Source organism: Gallinula chloropus (assembly GCF_964237585.1).
Source record: "Gallinula chloropus genome assembly, chromosome: 28".
In the NCBI taxonomy this organism is placed as follows: domain Eukaryota; kingdom Metazoa; phylum Chordata; class Aves; order Gruiformes; family Rallidae; genus Gallinula; species Gallinula chloropus.
In genome coordinates this window covers 5,125,399-5,150,176 of record NC_140113.1, presented here as the reverse complement: position 1 = coordinate 5,150,176, position 24,778 = coordinate 5,125,399, and the positions used below count along the sequence as shown (strand labels likewise).

The following is a 24,778-nucleotide window of genomic DNA, read 5'->3' as shown; positions in this document are numbered from 1 at the left end:
GGAAAATGCAGAGAAATATAATTTCTGGGCGGCTAGCAAATGCCCACATGGATACTGAATAGAGAGGGAGCGACAGAGAAAGAAAGGGAGACAAGGAGAAGGAGAACAAGGAAGGGGAAGGGAGAAAAGAAGAGAGAGAAAGAGAGGGAGGGGAGGGGGAAACCCACTTTAATGCTGCATACTTTTTCTAGCTGATGTGACCCAATGTGGTGGCTCACATTGTCACATCTCAGCCCTGGCGGAATAATAAATAGAATAGAATTAATAAGAAAAACAAGGTAATGAAAGTTTTAACGTTGAGAAAACAGTGACATGTTCTGTGCATCTCCTTAGCAGAGAGGTGGATGCAGCTTCCAGACTCTACACGGGAAGAACATGGACGCAAAAGGGGAGGGTGAGGTTTCCTTGGCTCCATTTTCTGAACTAGCTGGGCTGGCCGAGGAGAAGGCTCTTCCTCAGGGGGGAAAGCAGGAGAACGGATAAAGGAGAGATGGGAGAGGATCGGAGAGGCCCTAGGGAGGGGGCTGGGGGGGCAAGGGCCCATCCCGCAAGCAAAGCCGAAGGATACGGACCCCGAGGAGATGCAGGCACAGCAGCAGCCTGAGGAGAAGAGGAGCACAGGGCTCCTCCAGCTTCAGCCAGCCATGCAGTCATCTCCCCTCAGGTAGGGCGAGCAAGGGGCAGGGGAGTCAGGAGTGCCAAAAGAGGGGTCGGGAAGGTGCCTGTCCCTGCTGTCCTGTCCCCAGATAACCTCTCTGAACACCCTGGGAACAATCAGTGGTGATCACATCCATGCAAAAGCCACACAAAGGGCACGAGCACTCAGCCTGCCATCGCTCTTCCCAAGCCCTGGTGCCTTCCGACAGCCCCCAGAACTGATCTCCTGGGTTTTTCTAGTGTTTCTCTTCCAGCCCACTTCCCTGGCTGCTGCTCAGCGACACGGATCTCTCTGGATGGGACAGGTGCTGCCAGAAGAGGCAGAGGCTGTTTTCCATTTAGTAGGGCTTTGCCAAACGAAAGCCAAAAACAGCCTCTGCCTCCTCCTGCAAGCTGACAGGGTGATGCCTTCAAAAACAAAGGCATACTCTTCCCATCGTGCTACCAGAGCCTCTTCTGCACCGTTACCAGCGGTCAGGAACCAGCAGAGGTGAGGAAGAGAAGAGTTCCAGGTTCGCAGCATTAGGAGCTTGGAGATGTCAGAGGAGGTTTCCTGCATGCACGGATTTGCAAGAGACTGGATAGCATGCTCTCAACTCCAAGGGACTGGGAGGCAGAGGGAAGGACTGCAAACTCACCTGGACACTAACACCAGAAGATGACCTTCTGTTTAGAGAGAGTACAATGGTATTTGCACAACCAGCTCTGGCTCAAGAGAGCCAGCAACGTGCTCATCCCTCCCTCCTGTCGCACTGCTATGGGAGACTTTTAGCCCTAGACATGAGGCTATGTCCCTGTTGCCTACTCCATCCTTCCTTCCTTCCTTCCACTGTCTGCTTCAGGAGGTACCACGTTTCAGAAAATGGAGCCACGTGAAGACCACCCCGGTCACAATCTGAGACAAGATGGAGAGAACTTGAAAAGAAACAAGTGGGGTCAACATGCAGACAAGATCTGGGGTGGGGATGACTCTTCTGAGGAGGGGGGCCGGTATGTAACCTTCTGGAGAGGGGAGGCAAGGTGGGAAGAGGTGAGGAGAAATGGGGAGACATATGCCGGACAAGATCCGGTCAGCAAACAGCATCAACAGCAACAAACAACGGCAGGTGGGATGCAAACACTGAGTTGTCATGGAAACAGAACAAGACAATTAATTCAAACCGAGGCTAATCACAAAGAAATAAAACTGAACTGAAAGAGAAAGGAAAGGGAAAGGAAAAAAAAAAAGAGGGGAAAAAAAAGAAAGAAAAGAAAAAAAACAATAAAGGCAGAACAAACCAGAATCTACCAACTGAAAAGCATCATTGGATGTACGGTGGAGCGCTGAGAATCGGAGTCTGAAGGGAACAGACGCTGCTGTCTGTGTGGGTTTGGGCAGGGAAGATCCACTCACAAAACACAAGCTCAGGGCCACGGAGCCGGAGCCGTGCAGAGCACGCTGGTGACCAACTGCAAAGCGATCCTCCCCACCCTCCTCACAGCTCCCAGGGCTTCAGGCCAGCTCCGTGGGGGCTTGGGGGGGTAGCCTTACTGTTTTGGCTGTTTTAATGGCATTTGTCAGACACTGGGATGCACCCAGACACCACCCCAAAACAATGTGCGTGGCGTGAGAAGGGAGACTTGGCCTTAGGGTTGGGGCAGGCCGATGCGAGACCATCAGAGCTCCCGTTGTGCATCCTGGTTTAAAAAAAGCTACACACTCCTTCCTGGGTGTGCACAAATATACAAACATCCACACACTGGTCTAGGATGTGACAGCAAGTCCAATGTTCAATGCCAGAGCCCTCAGAGTCCCTAGATACATCCCCGCTACGGCTGCGGCCTGCGACAACCGCACTGACTGTAACGGGAAATACTTGTAGGGCTCATCTCTGGATACCACAAACCATGGAGCTGCTGTTTGGTTTAATTGCTATAACCACTCTGAGTCGGCTGCTGACACGAGATTTGTCAAGCTGAGAATCTCTGGGTCAGTGTTTAGGTCAGGGCCTAGGAGGAGGAGGAGAGCGGTGGTGGGAAGAAAGCTTCGAGCGCAGCTAGCGATTGAATCAAGAACAATTTGAGCTCTGGCTCCAGCTGGGTTTCACACACAGCAGCTGGAAAGAGCGAAATTTTATGTGTAAAAAAAGGGTGGTGAAGAGATTCCTTCCACTTCGCTCACCAACGCATTCGGAGGGCTGGAGAGAGCGGAAGAACTGCTCTCTCTGGAAAGCAAAAATTGGGATGGGACAGTCAGGGTGCTACCTTATAGCCTCTTATCTAGGACTTTCACCAATTTCTGGTTGCAAGAAGCACCCTCCCTCAGTTTCAGGGATGTTTGGTTTCCAAGACAGCTTTGTCAGACCTGTTTTACAACGCCAACCTTGCATGCGTACACAGACGTGCATGCTCCATGTGCATGTGCAACATCTCCCCATAGACACACACAAGCAGGCACACACAAACACACATTTTCTTTTTCAATGGCCAAAAAACTCTCAGGAGCTTTTTTCAAACGAGGATACAGCTTGGTACAGGTAGAATTAGGTTTTTAGAACAGGAGCTGGACATTTGTGGTAAAAGTGGTTATTAGTTTGATGCAGAGAAGCCACACCTTAGGCACCCAACGATTTTCTAGGTACAGTTAGTTAGGAGTCTGTTTAACGTGGCCTGTCAGAGAAGGGCTTCACACAGGCAAATCTGCATCCCACTTTTGGGCTAGCAGAGCTTTTTCCTCCCAAACTGAACAGATCCGCAGACTTAAAGCCAATTGGTTTTGTTGCTGCTCACGGATGCAGAGGGTAACCCAGTTTGTGTTGTGTGAGTGGCATTTTTGGTGCGTTGATTCTTTCCAATGAGAAGGTACCAATCAACATTGCTACTGTTCCCCACCACCACCACTCAGTTCAAAACAGAGCTGGGGTCCACAAGGCGAGAAGACGTTTTTGAAAGGGATGGATTTTACAGACCTGATCGGAAGAGACACTGGGAGATCCAGGGTTGACTTTTGCAACACCAGAATCCATCCTTAAAATGTGTTCCCAGGACGCTGCTAGTGAGAGAAATCTGAGGACCAAGCAACCGGTTTGTGATGAGGAAACCCACCGGTTCCACTTTTATAAGCCCCTTCCAGATTAGCTCAGGGAGAAAAATGTTGGAGGAGGAGCGAGGTGGGGAAAGGAGAACGAAGTAGACAAGAACCCATCACTTCAAACCCCGATTCACATGAAACCAACTAAAAGATAAAACAGATTTTTTTTTTTTTTTAATATATCTCCAAGAAGAACTGAATCCAAAAAGGAAAGAAAAAGAAAGTGAAGTGACTGGTTGAAAGCACCAAACAAAACCAAATGGTATTAAACATTTTGACACTCAGCAAGCTGCTGCTCCAAATGAGGTGAGAAGGCGGACATTATTGGCCATTTTGGTGAGACAGGAGTCATTCCGTCTTGCTCCAAAATGAGGAGGGGGTAGGGGAAAGGGTGCCAAAATAATGTGCAGCCTCTACGTTATTAGTGAAGCTTAGATTACACCTGTCCTCCCCTCCCAAAAGGTGGTCCGTCCCTGCCCCGTGCTCTCCGTCCCTTCTCTCTCTCCCAGTCCAATTCATTCCACTGGGGCGAGACGCTGCTCGGGTCTGGATTTCCGACCTCCGTCCCTCCAGAGGACGAGATATTTCCCCTCCTCACCCCCATCTCCTTCCTAATTTCCTTCACAGTAAGGAAAAATAAATAAGTAAATAGGGAGATAAATAAAGAATGAGACCAACGCTCAGCTTTGGTCTGGAGGAAATCCATCACCTTCCCAATCATCATTAAAAATTCCCCATTAATCGAGTGATGGGCTGGCCAAAATCTCTCCAAGATTTGGTGATTTTTTCTTTTTGGTCTTTTCTCTTGCTTTTTACAGGATAATCTGAACCCAATTGTTTTTCTGTAGCGTTAAACACAGACTTCACCGTTTTATTTTGTTGTTATTTTAATTTGACAAGGTGTAATCTAATGTTTTTTTCCCCTAAAACAAAGAGAACAGCGATGCAAAAGGTGTAAGAGACACAGGCAGGCAGAGATTTCGAGATCAGTACAGCACAGTGTTCCTGCAAAGTGCCCTCTATAGAGAGATATACAGATATATACAGATATATATAGAGACATTTTGGAGGGTTTTTGGTTTTTGGTGTGTTGGTTGGTCTTTTTTGGGGGGGTGGCTTTTTGTATCCATTCCCATTTCCTGATACCCTTGAGAAATCCTTCTGCAGAAACACAGTGAAAATTGGGTTTGTTTGCTTTGTTTGGTTTTAAACTAGAATTTCAGAGCTGAGGACACCCCAACCACGGACAGGGCGCTCCCCTACCCACGGCAAGTGCTAACCCAGCGCTGAGCTCACCCTTCCCTAAATTCCAGAGCCCAGAAAATGGCACTACAGGGGCTGCTGTACGACCCAGCAGTGGTTCTGTTCTGCCTCCCTCCTTTGCTGTTAGAGGATTTATTGGTGCTACTCTAAAATTCCTGCATTTTAAAACATCAGCGATTGTGAAATGATTTCGTTCTAACCTCGAAATGGCATTGAAAGCCAAGAGCTTAGCAACCATTCCACTCATCTACTGAGGGATGGGCCGAGCAACCAGCAGCTCTGGTTCGATGGCCAAATTCCATGAGCCAAATTTAACCCAGGAGCAGGTTATGGGCTAAATTATTTGTGAAATCAGTCCCGTTTTAACATACATTGAAGGTTTATTTCTAGAGGCCCTGGGCACACAGATTCTACGCTTTCTATGGGGTTTTATTTTACCTGATTTCAACTAGTTTTGCTGTTTAGCTCTGGCCTGTTTTCATTTGCAGACTCTTGGTGGGTTTTTTCCTGGAAAACTATTGGAAACATTCCCAGCAGGACCCTGGGCTGCTGAACCCGATTCGGGGTGACTAAATGCTTTATTTGTGGCTTGACTCCCATGGCAGAAGAGCCGAAGCCTGAGCAGGCACAGCAAACGCACCGTGCTGGTTCTAAACACCCCCTGAACCATTTAAAACTCCCTTGAAAAGAGCAGAGCAACAAGAAGCAGGAGCAGAGTAGGAGGAGGGGGGAAGGATTATCCCCACGGCATCACAACCGGCTCCCTTTTGTAACTCCTGACAGGGCAGCACTGCGTGAAATAGGGGAAAATTGGTAATTCTGGGAAGTTCCAACCATGACAATTTGTCCTGTACCATGAGCAGGAGCTCTGCGTGCTCAGAGCAGCCCACACAGCTCTGCTCATTCCTCCTTTCCCTTTGTTACAAGGAAGAGCGTGTGGAGATGCTCAGTCCTTACACACAGTTGCTCGATCTGAGCCAAGCAGCTGAACAGAGCCAGAGGCAGAAGGCTGAGGCTTTAAGAACGAAGGGAGCGCTACGAAGGACTCCGTTTCTAGGAGGTGAAAGAGGGGCTGTACATCCTGGACAAGCAGAGAGCTGCCCTCTCTAGGGCACAGCCTGGACCTGGCATGTATCAACTTATTGATGCTTGGAGAAGAAAGCCATCAGGTAGGAATCACCTGGATTCACCCACCAAAGCAGGGTAAGGCTCGCAGCCCTTTCGGGGCAGACTCAAAGCTTCTTAAAGAGGGCCCAAAACGTTTCCCTAGCTGAAAGGAGGCCATGCAGTGCCCTGCATGGGCACAAACACTCGCTTCCTGAGTAGCTGAGAGAGCTTCAGGCTCTAAACCCAGCCTCCCCATGCAAGTAGAAGCTCACCACCCCCAGCAAGGGGGTGGTGATACACAGGCCTTCGAGTCCATCCTTTCCTGCAATCGCTACAGGCCAGGTCGCTACAATTGTATCTGTGTCCCTGGGGATGCAGAGAAGCATCCAGTGAGATTCTCAAAGAGTTGTACAGCTCCCATCAAAATCAGCATCCAAGTCAGCGTGCTGACTTGCCTGCTAGAACTGTCTTTCTTCTCACAGTTGAAATCTGGACAGCTGGCTTCAACCAGGAACCTTCACACATCCCAGACTGGTGGCAGAGCTCATCTCACCTACTTCTGACCTGCTTTTGTGGGTCTCCATCAAGATACTTCTGCCTTTGACCCTGGAAACTCTTAGCTGCACTTTGGTATTTTGGACCACGGCATGATCTGATCTATAATAATACACGAGGCAAACCCTTAATCAATAATTTCCAGACCATGCTCATAACTTCTAGCAAACCATAAGGGCTATTTTAGCCAGGTATCAAATCTCTATTTCCTTGCCAGGTGTCATTGCAGCTTATTGTGCCTACATCCAATTTAGCTTTAGTTTATTGGTGGTATTATTAGTATTATTATTATTATAATTATCATCATTTTTATTGGCACTTAAGGAAGAATTTAATCTTAAAACCTTCTCAGATCACAAGAGATTCTAGCAGCAGCAGTGCAGTTTAGACATGTTAGAAATACTTTAGAAAAAGATAAAATAAACAAATAAAAAACAATGGTGTATAAATCCCTTTTTAATTGCACCTAAATCCTGCAACTCAAACTCCTATTCATGAAGGAAAAACTCCTGTAATTAGTAGTGATTATCACCTTTTAGTCCCAGGCAGGAGGGAGGTGGGATGGGAACACCTCATTTCAAATGCTATTCCTTCTCTCTTGCTCTTTTAAAATAGAACAAGTCTTTTTTTCTTTTTCTTTAAATAGAGAAACAGGGGCTGGGGGGTATCTTTTGGCATCAACATTAGAAGAGACCCAGCTGGCCGCTTCAGAAAGACATTATCAACAGTGCAGCATTTCGGGGTGGTACCCTCGTATCTAAGGGGAAGGGGGGAGACTTGAAAGGGGAAGGGGAGAATACCAGCACTGAGGGTCCGAGCACTGAAATCTCAGCATTTTAAGAAAAAAGAGAAAGACAGACAGAGAGAAAGAGAGAGATAGAGAAAAGAGAGAGACAGATACTGTGTCAATACTGCACTGGATTTCTCAAAAATCACACAGCTTTAATACCTGTACGCTAGGAAAGCCACTCCTTTGGTAGGTTATTGAGTAGTGAGGACTGATGGGCAGGGGGAAACGCTTAAAGGGAGAGGAAGGGCATTTGATTCTGCAAAGGGCAAATGCACCAAGCCTCACTGGTACACACCTACCACTGCAAAAACCCTGCCTGTTCCCAATCCCACGCGTCTCCCCGGCTTGGGATGCGCACGTGGGAGGCAACAGGAGCTTTACGGGGATAAATAGGGAGGTGAGAAGAGGGAAAAAGAGGCATTTGGAGCTGGAATGGAACTTGCTGGATTTCTTGTTGCTCTTTGCGGTTGATGCAGCTGACAGAGGTGCCCAGCAGCCTCCTCTGGTGCCTACTGCTGCCGAATCCCTCTCTCCACGCTCCCCTTAGAAAGGAGGGCTCTACCTTCCCTGGACTTGGCTGGTTTTCAAAGGGGCCTGTAGCCAGGCAGTAATGGTTTGATGTTAGGGAAAGGAAGAGGGTAAACAGGGAGAGGCAGAGCCATGAGACCCAGCTACTCCTCTGCAGAAGGTGGCTGGCTGGCTGCCCTTCAGTTCTGACACTGCAAGGACGAGGCATCACCCTCCTACAAGGGAATCTGCCAGGTTCTGCTGCAGAGATGAGGCACTGCCTGAAAACGGGTCTCTCCACACACATATGGGTGCTAAAGGGGAAGATGAACCATGAGGGATTTGGTAACAGAGCAGGAAGCTTTCTGCTGCCTTGACCCATCCCAGGCTGGTGGCAGATTAGCTCCCGGTTGCATCGTCTTAGGAATTGCTGGAGGTAAATGGCCAGTTACCAGTGAGTGAGTCCTGGATTGCTGGGGGAGCCCTTCAGAGCAGGGATCAGGGTTTTTCTTTGGGTGCAGGATGTGGAACAAGAGCCACACCTCCAAGAAATAAGTAATAATATGACCCAGGGTCTGTTCTAACTCTTGGAGTGACACCCTGGCTTCTCTCCATTTTTTCCACTTCCCAGATCCCTCCCTCCCCATAAAACAAAGGCTGATCCCAAATAGCAGGGCTTCCACGGACAGGCGTTAGAGCTGTGTGACTCCTTTCCTCCTGGAGGGATCGAGGAGTTCAGTTACCACCGGGTGGGCAGGAACACTGGCTTCTCACAATGCGTTTGGATTAAACTACAGCACAGCATAACCAATCAAAACTGAAACGGGAACTCAAGAGAAAGCAAAAAACCCAAAGGAACAAAAAGTCTTTTTTTAAAAAGTAAGAGTAAATCCACTTCAAAGAAACCAGAATTGTAAAAAAGAAATTTAAATAATAATAAATCAAACCAAACTAGACATATTTATATATAGAAAAAATAATTCATAATTAATTTAAAAAGTGGCATGCAAAGAAGATTGTTACATTCTCCTATCATGCATCAGGCCCAATGTCCAAACGGCAAGGTAACCATGACGACAAAAAAGTGCAAGAACTCAGCAACATTACCAAAGGATGCATAGAGAGGCCCACAATGCAACTCAACTCATCTCGGCGAGACCCGGGAACGGGCGGGTCTCACTCATCTTAAAGATTTCTTGCTTTTTCTCTTTTTTATTGTTTTTTTTTTTAATTTTTAATTTTTTTTTTTTTATAATTTCTCTTAAGAATGTAAAAATGTGGGTAAAGAAAGTAAAAAAGAAAAAAACCACACCAACCTTCTCGTAGCTCTGAGGGATGTTAAGGGGGTTTGATGCGGAACACAATGACATGAGGAGAAGAGAAAAATAGGGGAAACACAGAGAGAGTAAAAAAAGGCCTTCTCAAGGCTGTCAGCTGCAAATTGATCGATCTTTTTTTTTCTCTTAACCAAAATAAAAAAGAAAGGAAAAAAAAATAATAAAAAGAAGGTAGTAACGACCCTCTTTCCTGCCTTCCTAACGAGCCCCCTCCCATCCAGCTAGGTACCTTTTAAGACCAACCAAGCTCTGTACAGAGTTCGGAGTGGGAGCGATCCATGTTTCCAAAATCAGCACCCACGAGAGGTGCTGACCCCCCTTCAAGGAGTTATCTCACGTCTTTGGGTCCATCTGTTCTTTAGAGAAGGGGGGGAGCGGAATCCGGAACCAGGCAGAGGAGACCCAACACCAAAGGAGATCCCCAAGCTGGAAATCCGCTCCCCCCCAAAAACCAATGCTCCCAACCAGCCCCCCCCACCCCACACCCAGCCCTACTGCACTAACTCCACAAGGGAACCGAATAAGGAAAAAAGAAATCATTAGAAGGAGAAAAGAAAAGCAAAAAGCAAAAGCAAAACATTTCCTTGCAAGGTTAAGAACTTACACCTCCTATCCCAGGTGCTCTATAGAGACAAGCGTGTTATGGGAGAAACAAGTCAATCGGAAACACAAGAGTGTTCAAGACTCTTTGAAAACAAAGCAAACCAAAATAATAATAATAATAATAAAATAAAAACCAAAATGGGAAGAAAAATGAACTTTCCCTCCCCACCGAAGCAAAATCCAGTTCAGAAGTTCGTTACCTTTCCACGATATTAACACACAAGAAACAAGGAATTAAACAGCATGAAAAACCACCCAAACCACAGGCCCAGCTCGCTCACACGGCGTTTTCTGCGCTCTCTCGGCTTTGTTTTGCAGGCAGGCCTCAGGTACACACGGGCTAACTCGGGCTAGAAAGAGGGCTAGAGGCCTGGAGCTGGCTAGCGGCCTGGAGCCGGCTAGCGGCCTAGAGCCGGCTTGAGGCCTGGAGCCGGCTCGGGGCCAGGTGAGGAGACAAGGCAACTCCCTGGTTACAACCTCTGTCTCCTGGGTAGTTTCTGAGTGGCCAGAAAGATAGAGGAAATTTATAAATAAAAAGAATAAGGAAAAATCCCCACATTTTTTGCTGGTTTGTTTTATTTTTGTTGTGCTTTTTGTTTTGTTTTTTTTCTTTTAGAGACCCCAAAACGTTCCAGCTGAGCTGTCCACGAAGGATCCAGCCCTGAGTTGGTATCAGATCCAGATTTACATTCCCAAAAAAATAAAGAATGTCAGGGCCCAGGCAGCAGGGCAAATCTCCAAAGCAATTTTCCAGCTGGCCACAAAAGGCTATTTTAGAATTTAGCTTGGAAACATTAAATTATGAAAAGCCTTCTCTCCATGTGCATGTGATTTAGTGAGCGTGAGACACGAGAGAGAGAGAAAGAGAGAAGAGAAAGGAGTGCACACAGGAGCATGGCTCTGCAGCTGACTGCAGAGGTAACGTGAGTGTAGGTGGGAGGCGCTTCCTCTGTCGATGGGATGGAAATGGGAACAGTTTGCTGGGATGTAACTTTCCTTTTTTCCTCCCAATGGTATTTTTCTTTTTTTTCTCTTTTTTTTTTTTGAAAAAAAAGTGAGAAGGACCAGCCCTGCTCTCTCATTAGCAAAAGGGGTTTGCTGTGGAAAGATATTAAACCAAAGCTACGCACAAAAAGATTACAGGTCAGAGAGATTAAAATAAGGTAACGAAGAAAGCAGAAAGGCTGTTCTCAGGGTGGGAGAACATCCAGGGGGCATCAAGCAGAAGCCAACTCCCCTGTCATCTGTTCTGCTACATGGGGGAAGGAATCTGTGGTGATGTCTGCTGGCCACCTCCAGCTTTCTGTGAGCCTGTGCCCACAGCCAGCATTCACCCCCACGGAACCAGTGACAAATTACCACTGGAAAAGGGAAAACCAGCTGGGACTTGGGGTGGGGGAGTGAGAATGCACCCTCCTCGTGCAACATGGTGAAACCCAGGGGACAGAGAGCTCAGCAGAGGGGGCTGAGAGGGTCCTCCCCTCCTCTCACACCCACCCCAGCAAAACCAGAACCTTCCCGCTCCCAGAGAGCAGGGATCCCTTGGGAGAAAAGGGGATCACGGCCTCAGCAGCCAAAGCTGCTCATTGGCATCTGGGCTCTGTGGGCTGATGCTGGCACATTCTCAGGCACATTCTAGTTTGGGTCACATGTGGATTTCACTGTGGGTGACACAGCCACGTCCTGCTGCTCGGAAACTCGGGCACGGCAGCTGGAGCCACTAGTGAGGAAGTCGGGGTGCACCAGGATTCCCCCTGCAAGCTCAGCACTGTACGGATCCAACCGATTAACAGCAGTGCTTCCCCTGCACTCAGGGACAGGGTGGAACCCAAGAGCTGGGGACAAAGGAAGGCCACGGGGAGGGCGACAGCTGCCAGCAGTGTGAGCCGATGCGCTCCCTACCTCTCACGTAAAGGTTAGCAGGGGAGGAGTAGCGCACTCCGGCGCTGTTGCTGGCGACGCATTCGTACTTCCCCTGGTCTGTCTCCTCGCTGCTTTCAATCTGCAGGCCACCTGGGAGGAGAGAAGAAGACCGCAGCAAAGACACCATCATCACCATTTTTGTTTGGTTTGGGGTTGGTTTTTTTAAGATAGAGCAATACATCAACGCTTTGCTTTCTCCTCCCCTTGGACTAACGCACACCGGGATGCTCCCCGGGGAGGGGCTTGGGCGAGGGGCTCTGGAAGTACCGAGCCCTCACCTGAGATGAGCTAACATCTCAGCATCACGGCTGCACACATACACAACAGGGAGAGAGAAAATTTAACAGCCCCCCACATAAGCTGCACCAAAACTCCTAAATATCAACTTCAGTAACCGTTATCACCGCAACCGCCGGGAATCCATCAGGGAGCAGCAGACTTTCCCCTTGCTCAATCCAAAGTGGTGACCAGAGAAGCAAGAGCCTTCATTCCCATCACTGCCTAGGATCCCTGGAGCATTTTTATGACTGCTGCTTTTGGTTTGTGTGTGAATACCTGGCTCAGAGGAAGCCAGCAGGAGCTAAAAGTCAGTGTGCAAAGCACCGTACTCATGGTGTGTACTGCTGAAGGAATACCTTGTCAACACAGCCTTGGAACTTCTACATCGCTGTGTGGTTTACACCAACTGGGCCAAAAAAAAGGATTAAGGCTTTTCTTAAACCTGCACATCACTGCAGCCTCTAAGAACCTACCCAGAGCCCACACTAAACACTCCTGTAAGCAAACATGCAGAGATATGCAGAAGGAAATCGCCTCGTTTACCTCAGAAGGCTTCATCCCCTCAAAACTCCAGTTAAAATACATACTACATAAATAATTCAACGGGCTAGCAAATGTTTTATGTATTAGGAGTACATGATTATACTACAGATATGGCCAGAGCTCACATGTGGTTAAGATTTTTAACTCCAGAATAAAAAAAAGCCCTAAATATGAAAAGCAAACAATTCCAGCTCAGCGTAACGATAGTGATAAAATCTGAAGGGAGAAAAGTGCAAATGATATCGGTGTCTCTTCGGGAAGGAAAAAACCCAACGTGTTCACATGAGGAGAACACGGAGCTCATGTTCCTCTGCCTGTGCATGGGTGAAAAAGGATGCTGTGTGGGAAGATGTGAGGCTGTGAGAATATTTATGACAGGGATGGGGTGTGAGAGCGCGACTCCCGCCAGCATCCACTGTGTCTGGTAGCTCTCAAAGGCAGAACGGGTAGAATTAAAAAACAAAACCAAGAAAAAACCCCAACCCCCCCCTGGCCCAAGCCACTAAACCAAACTAAATTCATCTCAAAAGAACCTGTGGGTATTTCAGCATAACAGGAGTTAGAAAGCAAACAGACTGGAGCTTCACACTGAGACACCAGCTGAGCGTACTTCGTACTGAATCAACGAGTTTTCCAAGGTATTTCTGCTCTTTTGGACAAGTGTGTGGGTTCCTTCCACTGGTTCCAGACCAATTCTTTGCGTGGCTCATGAGCATCGCTTGTCTGAGCACACCCCAGAGGAGGTGAAGCCCCACTGCGGCGCAGGAACAGACCCACGAGCTCTGCCAGGGGAGGGAGGACTCACCCCTCTCATCTTAAACCACCCCAGCCTTGCTGGTGGATGCAGCGGTGGAAATTAGACTGTAGAGAGGTCAATGAGTTTTCAGCACTTGTCAGGAGCCAATCGAGCTGAGGTGTGAAAAAGCAAATCTCACCTATAGCACCTCCTGTGGCTTTTACCAGCAGAGAACTATGGGTTGCAAAGTTTTGATGGTGTAGATAAAACCAAAGCAGCGTCTTCCAAGAGATGCACACCCAACTGCTGCTGAATTTCATTGACAGCTTGAGGTGTAACCACTCTCTGGTTCCATTAGAAAGACAGTGCAGAAGCTACTTACCATGGGTATCTTCCCTAGAGGAACCTAAGGGTAAGAGAGTCAGGGGGAAGAAATCTCTGAAGCCAAACAAACCAGTACACTGAGTGTGCTGAGAACTGAGTGAGGGACTGGAAAACCTTCACCCACCACTGGTGGCTCAGGAGAAGGTCCCAAGTATTGACCAAGCTTTGATTGCATTTAAGGCTCAAGATAAACTTCAGTCCTTTACAGTCCTGGAGAGATTAGCTCTTAAAACTCTGCCATAAATCTGAGGCAGCACAGTCTGAGATGTTATTAGAATAAAGCTATTGGTATTTCCAAGTGCACCCAGCAAACCAAAAAGGACATTATAACCACAGAGAAAATAAAGACAGGTATAAAAAAAGAAATATTCAGAGGTGAAGCAGGACAAGAAAACATAACAACAACAACAACAACAGGAATCTGTACTGAGCACAGGTCAATGAAACAGGATCTGAGTGGAGAGAAGTGTTTGGAGAGTGGGTGGGTGAGTGAGTGAGTTGGGGTGTCTTACCTCGGATCGGTGTACCTTCTGCAAAGGAAACAAAGAAAATCAGTGAAAAGACTGTAAAACCCCAAAACACCTGAACTGCCCGTGGGAAAAGGACCTGAGTCAAGGAAGACAGTTCCCAGTAGGAAACTTCCTGCTCTACCTCATCTTAAATTGCAGGGACAGACTGAAGAGGGGTCGGGGTACTTGAGGTGGGGATGCCCTTTTCAAAGCCATCCAATTCAGGGGGCTGGTGATGGAGTCTCCATGGCACTTGGACCAAAAAGTGTTACAAGTGGCTCTGTTTTGTTGCTCAGAAGGCAATGGAAGTCTTCAAGCTCTCAGCTAACACCACTGTTTGCTACTTGCAGAACACATGATGAACCTGCATTTATTGGCACCACTCCTGGGAAGAAGGGTCGGCATTATGGCCACGTCAGCCCGGACAGGGAAGGAACATCCAGGTACCTCACATCGCATTAGGAGCTGCATGTTTCACCCCACCTTTGCCAGCACACTTCAAGCTCCTGGCAGAGACGTGTGAGTAACTCAATGCATGTCCTTATCAGGACCTTCAGCTCTCCTCCAGTGGCTCTGGGTACAGAGTGAAGCCAGAGGCTCTGCATGAAGGAAGGGGCTGCCTCAGGAAGCTTCCCTACTGCCAGCGCAGGAGGGGGGGCATGGAGAGAGGAGCCCTGCTACACTTCTCTGTTGACTGCATCTCCCTGAGGCTAGTTTTATTTCACACCCCTCCAGCTGTCCCTAGTGCCTATTGTTAAGTCTTCTGCCTTGGTATGTCTCAGGGATGAGAGGGAGTGATACCGTGGCTGGTCAGGGGTAGCATCCCTGTCCCCCCCATGTGACCTCCTGAGGTTGTAACCATCTTCCTTTGAAAACATGGCAGGTCCTTTTGCTCACTGTGGCATTCACAGTTGTCACACAGCTTATCAAAGAAGGGGGGTTGGTTGGCTGGTGGGTTTTTACCCCAATCCTGAGAACAGGGCAGATTCCGCAATGACAAGTATCGCCTCTGACTACGGAGAAACACAAGAGCCCCTCCTGACGGTACCAACACCGTCAGGCAGCACCTCCCATGAGAACTATCAGCCTTAGGCCCGCTCCTCTCCCCACAGAGAGAATCATCACCCCACTTTACAGGTGGGGAAACAGGGGTAGAGGAGAAGCAACTTGCCCAAGGTCACAGAGGGAAGTCTGTGGCAGAGGCAAGAGCCGGAGCAAAGCCTCCAACATGCCAATCTTCTGCCTTAACCACCAGAAACCCCCTTCCCTCCTCAGCCTTCAGCCCTGCTCCTCCTTCTTGTGCTGCGGTTCAATCCTCCATTTTCAGGATAGAAGGTAAAAATATAGAGATACTGATGACAGTTCACCTTTATTTTTCAAAGGAGACGAGGGAAGCGAGGTATTACAGTGTTAGGGTATTAGATTCTAGTTATACTCAGCTTCTCGTTAAGAGGTTAGGTCGTTTGCTAGAGAAGAGTTAGCATCTAGTTAGGGTTAGGAACTAGTTAATAAAGCAGGCTGGTTAGCTATCAGGACACAGGTTGGACAGACAGCGCTTGAAAGAAAGAGGTGGGGGGGAGCGTGTACTTGGGCAGGTCTCCACACAGGAGATGGCAGGAAGGTTTTAAAAAGCAAGAGAGAGAGAGAAAGCAGCAAAGGGTTAGAGTTCAGTTGAGTGGAAATAAAAACAGCCTCTGACACATCCTTCTGTCTCAAAACTGGAGTGAAAATCTGCCATCTGTGGCACAAATGTGGAACAAGGCTAATGGGAAGAGGGTACAGGAGGGGAAGGGACCCCAACGTCCCCCACCGCTCTCTAAAGCTTCTTTGGCCTTGGCTAAGCCTGGCAGTTTCCTGCAAAGGTTCATTCTCATTGACAGGAGAAGCACGCTGGAAGTTCGAGCTATGGAAGCACAGACACAGCAGCAGCCGTTACCTTCTTGTGCCATTGTAGGTTTGTGATTCCCTGTTCCCTCACTTAGAGTCAGCGCTGCCCCTGGAAATAGGCTGTCAGCAGCTCGTGGAGAGCACGGTGAGCCCAGCAATGCCACCTTGGTCTTTGCAATTCTAACAATGGCACGTGGGGGACAGAGGTGAGGAGCAAAACCTTATTTTGCAAGATGCCCCGAACAGGTTGGAGGAGCCAGAATTTGAATCCAAATAGGATCGTGGGGCTTGCAAGGAAAGAGCAGTAGCTTGACCAGGGGCAGGGACACAGATGGTAGATTTTCACTGTTGGAGTTTCACATCTAACCAGCTTCAGGTTCAATACAGAGGCAGCAGGATGGAGCTGGAAGAGGATCCGAAATAAATTCATTATTCTGAAGAAGTCCAACAGGTCCTGTCAGATTTGGGATGGGGTGGTGGTGGTGGGAGGCAACCTGTGTTCCACAGCTGGCTTGCCTGGTGTCCTAACCCTGTCTGAGCAGAGGCATGAGGCCAACCACCATCCAGGGCAGAACATGGGCACCAGCTCTGCAGGAGAACTAAAGACAGAACACCTCACACTGGATGCTGACTTCCTGAGTTTCGAGGTGCCACATGTGAACTATTCATACTGCCTTCCACAGCCTCCTGGGATCTAGAAATCTACCAATTTAGGGCAAATTTTGAGGCTGTGTGAGCCCAGATGGCCAGCCCAGCGTTCAGCAGCAGAGGCAGAAGCTTAGAGGACTGGATTATACAGGACCAAGATGGTGCCAGGCAGAACACCACGTGCAGGTGTCCCCCACTCTGTGGCAGAGGACAGGATCTGCTCTTCCACCATCCCTTCCTCTGGCTTCCCACACAAGCAAGCCGCCTACGGATTCTCCAAGCCTTGAAAAACAGGGAGAGGAGGAAAGTCACCATCGCCATGGTAATGACAGAAAACACATCCCCACCTTCTGTCGGGCCACGTGTGAGCACATGTGTGCCCTGCTCCTCTCCCCAGGGCTGGAGAGAGCTTTCTATTCTCAACAAGCAAGCAATCATCAAGGGGCTTCCGCAGTTTTAAAGCGCCGGATCCTGGCTGACAGCTGCAGTGCTCCATCTCTGATAACAAAGGGGGACTTGGCACACACAGGGAATGTGACGTTGAGTTCTGAGAACAGCCTCCTGCCTTCTCAAGGGACAGAGATGAGCTGGGAAGGGAAAGGGAAAAGGGAAGGGAAAGGGAAAAGGGAAGGGAAAGGGAAAAGGGAAGGGAAAGGGAAAAGGGAAGGGAAAGGGAAAAGGGAAGGGAAAGGGAAAAGGGAAGGGAAAGGGAAAAGGGAAGGGAAAGGGAAAAGGGAAGGGAAAGGGAAAAGGGAAGGGAAAGGGAAAAGGGAAGGGAAAGGGAAAGGGAAAAGGGAAGGGAAAGGGAAAAGGGAAGGGAAAGGGAAAAGGGAAGGGAAAGGGAAAAGGGAAAGGAAAGGGAAGAGGGAAAGGAAAGGGAAAAGGGAAAAGGGAAGGGAAAGGGAAAAGGGAAGGGAAAAGGGAAGGGAAAGGAAAGAGAAAAAAGGGAAGGGAAAAGGGAAAGGAAAGGGAAAAGGGAAAAGGGAAAAGAAGGGAAAAGAAAAGGGAAAAGGGAAGAGAAGGGAAAAGAAAAGGGAAAAGGGAAAAAAAGGGAAAAGAAAAGGGAAAAGGGAAAAAAGGGAAAAAGGGGAAAAGGAAAGGGAAAAGGGAAAAAAGGGAAAAGGAAAGGGAAAAGGGGGGAGTTTTTCCTCTGCCGATGACCTGTGATTTACAGCTTCAATTTGAAACCGCCACAGCACCCCCACCTCTCCCTTCTGGAAACGCCAATAACCCTGTTAGATGTGAAACTCCGAGACCTCCCGCAGGTGTGAACACAATTATCACAGTTCCAGGGTACAAGCTATTGTGGAATTGGGGAATTCCAGGACAACTGTTGCTAAGTTACACACACACACATAAAAAAAACTCTATCCAATATTAGGAGGTTCATATTTAGCTGTTATCTCTTTATACAGAGAAATTAATTAGGATGATTATTATTCTTTTCGTAGCCTGCAATACCCCTGCAGAAATTCGTTAAGAGGGCAGAATATCCCTACTGGAAGAGTTAGTAGAAGAAATGCAGAGCATGCCTCTCAAGAAGCTGTTAAGAAGGAATTAGTTTCAAGGGCAAGGGTTACAGATCTGGACATTAGCAGGTTTGGGGGGTTTTTTGGTTGGATTTTTTTGGGGGGGGGTTTAAATTGAACAAACTTACCAAAGGTCTCTGAACGTTAAAAAAAGTGAAAAGGAAAAAAAAAAGAAAAAATATTAAGTTTGTTATAGTCAGTTATTAGCAAAGAGAAGACAACACACAAGACACAAAAGGTTTTCGTGTTACTATGATGTAAGGCGGCTGCAGGCTGGCTCCTGTTAGCCCCCTAGGTGGCACGGCTGAGCAGAGGACACTGCCTTCTCCTTAAGCATCCCCAGACCGCCTGCAGCCCAGCTAGGCAGAAATACCCGTTTCTCTGCCACCACTGACACCAGCCAGCTCTCAGACCCAGGGGGTCCCTGAGATGTTCAGAGGTTGAAGGAGCTGGAGCCCAAACAGAGCATCCTCCACTTCTCCTGACAGACAACTCAGCTTGTCATTCAGTCCACACCCCCAAGCATTAAAAGATTTCCAAGTGCTTGGAAAGTTTATCAGGAGATGGAAAGGAGTAGAAATAATCTGGGGTAGAGAAAACCCTCTGTGGTTAACGCTGCATCACTGGTTTCTCCATTATACTGAAGACCCATGAAATGCCAGGCCTGCAGGATGATGTGAACATAACGACCGTGGTCTCAGAGGCCCATTTACGCTGCCAGTGAAACATTCAGGTTTTTAATATAAATGAGAACCAAATCTGGACACGGCTCCCCAATTTCACAGAGCTCTGTGCATGACAGTTCACTTGTACCTTTTAATGAGCTGATTTGCATGTTTGCCTCTAACTCATACATTGATATAAATTCAGTTCTGAACACCCTCAGTTATAAAGAGGCACAGATGCTGTCCTCAGGACTTTCATCTCCTGGGTGACCGTCCTGTCCTGCTCCTGCAGCCCACCCCTGGCCCAGTCAGCACTGGGGAGCAAATCTTCAGAGACAGCAGTCGCTGCCTTCTATTCCAAGTCTGTTAGTGCAAAGCACAGCAATGGAGCTGTGATTTAGGACCAGGGTCCCTCCTCCTCCCTGCACTCCTGTTCAGAGGGCTTGTCAAACACCCGTTAGTTGGGTGGAATCGTTAATCCCCAAGAAGCTGAGCCAGAGTCATGCTGATGACCTGCGGGTGAAAGACACTGAAGCTCATTAGCAGTGTCCTGAAGCATCCAAGGCCCTAACGTGCACCAGTGCCACCCTTCTGGCAGCAAAGTTTGCTTTGTGGAAAGATAAATGTCTTAAATTAAGTTCTGACTCTAGCAGCGCTCGCATCATCAGCGCTCTAACAGGCATCGCTTCGCACATCAGGTTACAAATACCCACTTAAATCTGCTCTGCCTTTGTCTTAGAACAACTCCTTTGTGCTGACCAAAATACTAACACCATAGGGAAGATGTTAAAATGTTTTTGCACTTTCATGGCCCTTTCCATCACAGAACATCCCAGTTTTCCAAGGCCATAACAGCAGATGGAAGCGGGGAGCTCAGGTCCCAACCATCCAGGAATCTGCACTCCCTTGCACACAAGCCACCAGGTTTCCACCCCTAAGGATGACAGGGATGCTTCAGGGTTTCACCAGCTTCCTAATTCAAAGCAGCTGTAAATGAGATTAATTCTCAGCAGGTACCTTCCGATTTATCAGAAGGGCCAAGGGTTCACTCTGAGGCTAACCCATTCACTGGAATAAAAATGCAGCACTCAGGTGGCTTTTTTAAGGAAAACACCAGATCAAACCCAGCTAAGGAGTATAAAGGCATTCCAGCAAGATGATAAATGTATTAAAAATAATCTGCCTGTGCATTACTCACACTTCAGATCACGGTCACAGAGCATGATATAATTCTAGTTTACCTCTCATTATTTATGCTGAGTGATTTTTTTTATTTGCATTTGCCTCAGCTGTTACAATAAAACAGGGAGGTCAATCTCATCTGTTCTTCTGGGATTCAACAATCCATTCTAATTCGACAAAGCAGTTTAAGTATCTGCTTGTGAGTTAGCTACGCTGCATAAGGATGCATTTATGCAGGTATATAATAGCTACACTCAACTGGAACCCTACCGAATCATTTCCACTGGTGGCCCAGAACAGAACTGAAAGTCTTCAGACAGAATTTCTGCCAAACAAGGCAAGAGAAGAGCCAGGTGGTTCAGCTCTCCAATATCCAGGTCCAGTGTCACAGGCTCAGATTCCTTCAGAAAGTGGTTGGCTATCATTTGGTCACCTATCACTTGCCCATCTGGCTTGTAAGGAGAGTATGAACACAGCAACCCCAGTTGCTCCACTGAAGCCTCTGCTTTCCCCCTGCCTACTCCACCACCATCCTTTTGCCAAAAGAGAGTCTTGAAAACGCTCCATCTCTCTTGGCCAAAGGGATGTTCTGAGTAGCTGAAGTGATGCATGTGCTTGGTAAGTCCAACCACACAGACCTGTTCTCTCTGGGGCTGGGTCAAAGCACTCGGTCCAAGCAGCATTTGAAGGTCTGAGAAGGATTCTTTCTGGGGTTAGTTTTTGGCAATAGGTAAAACTTGCAAAGCTTGTTTCAGATTTGCAGCTATCAGAGAAAAAAACAGGGTTGGGTTTTGGTTTTAAGTTGAGAGATGGAAGCGCTTTATCAGTAGGATTCAAAGCTAAATATACCTGTGCCCTCCCTGCACACACACACACACAGATTTAACAAGGATAAAAACAGCTCCTGAAAGGTGACTATTCAGGGATGTCACATGGACACACACACAAAACCACAAACACAAAACAAACAAAAGAGACAGATGGACAAGCAGATGGGGAAAGATGGAAAACTGACAAGAGCCGTGGAGCTGGGGTACATCTGTTCATGGAGATCCACTCCATGGGCACTGCCACTGAGCACCAAGGGGTCACTCCAGAACGCTCACAACTGCTCTCCAGCAACGACTGCAGGGACTTGATGCCAGAGAGATCCTGCAAGAGCTGTTCTTCAGTGCCAGCCTTGAGGGGCTGGGTTTATACCAACAGGACCATGTTTCCACAGTAAGAGGCTGCCTGAGCAGCCCTGCACCAGGTTGTGTGTGGTCTAAAAAGCTGCAGCGGTTTCTCCTTCTTCCTCACCCAGTTCTCGGTGTGAGGAAGAAACCTGCAGCCCCCCATCCAGTCCCCAGTTTCTCCTGAGCCACAAGAGCACTGAATCCAATGAACCAACTGTGGTGCCTCCTGGATGGGAACCCAGCTTCCCTGCTCTGATTGCCTTTATGTCAAGAAGGCAGCAGGGAAGGCCAGGAGGATGGGTTGGAGGGGACAATTCTCCAACCACTCCTTGGGTAAGAACGTGAGTCCCAAAGCCAAAGAAAAAAGCTCCTGCCCCAATCCATACTGGGGGTGTGTGTCTGTCAGTCCTCTCTTCTGCTTCCGAAACCTCTGAGCAGTCTCTTCACAGCTCTATCCGGACCTCAACTCCTCCACTCTCCCACACAGACCTTACCTGATCTCAGTTGTTTTATTCTCCCATTGCTCGCGCTGGGGTCAACAGGCAGGAAATCTTTAAACCAAGTGATCTCGGGGTCTGGGTTCCCACTGGCTGCACACAGCATCGTGGCCGTTCGTGTCCGCTCCACCACCTTCAGCTGGGGCCCCATGTCAATGTTTGGGAAGCCAGGAGGTAACTGGTCCTCTGGTGACAGAGAACAAAGGAAGAGCAGTTAGACGCGAGCCAGGGCAGCTGAAGCAGCTCCTCGCCGATGGAAGCATCAGGCAGACTTGTCACCCAGTTACTCCGTGCAACCCAATTTAAAACAAGGCTACAGTAAACAGTCCATAGATGGTTTGTGAAAACACATTATGTAGTAAAATTTACCAGCTCGTCTATCTTGTGGGACCATTCTAATATCCCACAAGAAGATTATACCTTTAAATGCCATCTATTAAAACCCTTTGGGGCATGGGAACAGCCAGCTCCAAGTTTCTCCAGGTCTTGTTCCGACTCCCTCTGGCAAGCAGGTGATTCACACTGAGGTGTGCAGTCCCCTGCACCAAGGAGTACAGTCTACACAGCTCCAACTGAATGGAGTGATTCGTCTTCCCCCTCCAGACCCCAGAGCACACGAGGAATAATGAAAGCGACTACGTGAAAAAACCCATCAAAGACGCACTGGGAACTGAGAGAGAAAGGAGAGGAAAATATCACCCAGCTACCGGAGGGGACACACAGAACAACAATAAGCTGAGCGCTGTCAGACAGGGTGTGATTTTTACACTTATTAATTCTGAGTGCTGCTGCCCTAGAAGAAGAGGGACGTGGCACCAGCACCTAGAAGACAGGCTGAACCGAGCTTCCCGCTTCCTCTCCTTCTTGCCTTTGCCTTCACTAATGAGGGTGATGAGGGCAATCCTAACCCATGCTGACTAATTTGTTATAACTAATACAAACCCCCAGTGCTTCCCCCATAATCTTTGTCACGACCTCCTATCTTGTATGGATGAGAGCTGTCTGATGCTGGGTGATAGAGCTCAGGAACATGCCTTCCTTTCCCCTCCCTCCCCCCAAAATCAGTCTTTGGGGGAGGGCAGCCTGGGAGGGGGACACAGGAACCAGGTGAGACTTTATGTGGATTCTCCATCATTTCAAATGAGGGATGTTGAGGAATTTCCTCAGGAAACAACACAGAGGACTTTAAAAGGTGGGATCCTTAAAATCAGCCCTCCCCCTGCCCGAAACCAAGGGGATATCTCCCAACAGCAGCAGAGATGGGCTGGAAACTCTTACCTCGGTTGGGAAACATCCCTGACAACTACAAAGACAAAACAAGAGCTCAGCAGTGGAGCCAAACTATGTACGGCTGGACCCTGAGGTGGTGGAACAAGGGAGAACCCCAGTGGCCTTGCTATGGTGGGTGTCTTTTCCTCTAAGAGCAAAGCAGAACTGCCACATCCCAGGACTGCTCTGCATGAGCTCCCAACACACAGGATTTGGGAAAGAGCTATTCCACGCTGCTGTGCCTCACGCTCACCTTCTAAAGGGTATGAAATCATAAAGGTTTGTGATTTGACTCCGGTACCTGAGGCCAAGAAACTCTCCTCTAATACGGTTATTAGCAGCACTGAGCTACTGCAGAGGAGAAAAGGGTTTAAATGCCTCGATTGTGTGCTTAAAAATGTGCATTGTTTCCTTCCTCCGACCATTGTCGGATGGTTATAAAGGATCTATTGTGACTCACTGGAGAGTGAAATGTATTAACCCCACCTCTCCTGTGTATCAAAGGAAGCTGACCACAAACAAAGCCACCTACCACTTGGTAATAAGGATCTCCTAGTACTGAATAAAGGCGTGTGCACGGGAAGCACCTCTAAACCAGCATCCTGCATTCCAAACAGGAACATGAGCATCTTTACCTAGGGACTGAATGAAACCTTGGTGTTCTCAGTCCTCCAGGCTGTGCCCGGGCATGGCAGGACCCTGCCCTGTGCTCTGCGTGTGCCCTCTCAGATCAGAGTGCTGCAAAACCCCATCCCCTCCAGAGCGAGCTCAGGACAGAGGGGTCCTGGGAATTGCTTTGCCTCTGCACAGCTTTCATCCAGGCTTTTAACGTCTTCTCTTCCCTTCTCCTATTTAACCAGGCGGTGGTGTGTTGTGAAGGAGCCGCGGAGCTGCTGCCGCATTGGCTGCAGATGACATCATTATTGATTACTGCTTTTATCCCGCTCCCTGGCGATGCTGCTCCACCTGGCTCAGACCCCGGGCCCCTTCATTTCATGAACCAATTAATCCGCAGAGAGAAGGGCCCTCTCGCTGGCAGCGTGTGTGTGTGTGTGTGTGTGTGTGTGTGTGTAAGCACGTGCGTGTGTGGAGGGGGAGGCCTGGTACAACTATTATTACCGGGTGTTTCTAATTAAACAAAAATGTTAATCTTGCAGCACAATGTGCAGAATTCCTCTGAGTTTAATTAAAACAACTGCGACGAGAGGCGTGATCAGATTTGAGGATCAGATCGGCGCAGGAAGCATCTCTGAACATCACATCTTGCACTGATTCAAATGCTCCGATTTCCTTCCTGCCAGGGAAGTGCAAGTGCCTCCATCCCCTAACAACTGGATTCCCTGGAATAACCCAATTACAACCTCAGCTCAATCCCCACAGGACCTGCACACACATGCCCTGCCCACCAAGCCCCCAACACCAGCCCAAACCTGTTCCCAAAGAAACAGAAGAACCCGATGATTTGGGCTGTGAATCCTTTTTCTAAAAGCAGCCCAGGCAACTGTGAGAACAAAAGAACCAAGACACACGCTGAAGATGCTTCAAGGGCACATCTGGGCAGCTGCCTGCTGTGGAAAATCACACCAGCTTACGCAGGCAAATATCTTCATGCGTCGCACTTGCCGTATCCAGAGAACATCCCAAACTCCTTGTTGGTACCTTC

General features: G+C 48.3%; 1 protein-coding gene across 4 annotated transcripts in view; it reads right to left on the bottom strand.

Moving 5' to 3' along the window:
- The window catches only part of PTPRS (protein tyrosine phosphatase receptor type S), a 132,876-nt gene that overhangs the window by 48,755 nt on the left and 59,343 nt on the right, over positions 1-24,778 (bottom strand). For 3 of the 4 annotated variants that reach the window (XM_084276369.1, XM_084276370.1, XM_084276368.1), the window contains exons 1-2: positions 21,844-22,012; positions 11,792-11,902 (exon numbers count right to left, since the gene is read on the bottom strand). In XM_084276369.1, the coding sequence (XP_084132495.1) occupies positions 11,792-11,902; positions 21,844-21,997 (265 nt within the window). In that variant the 5' untranslated portion in view covers positions 21,998-22,012. Of the gene's footprint in view, positions 1-11,791; positions 11,903-21,843; positions 22,033-24,778 lie in introns of those variants that run through there. The other variant, XM_084276367.1, reaches the window with a different exon arrangement.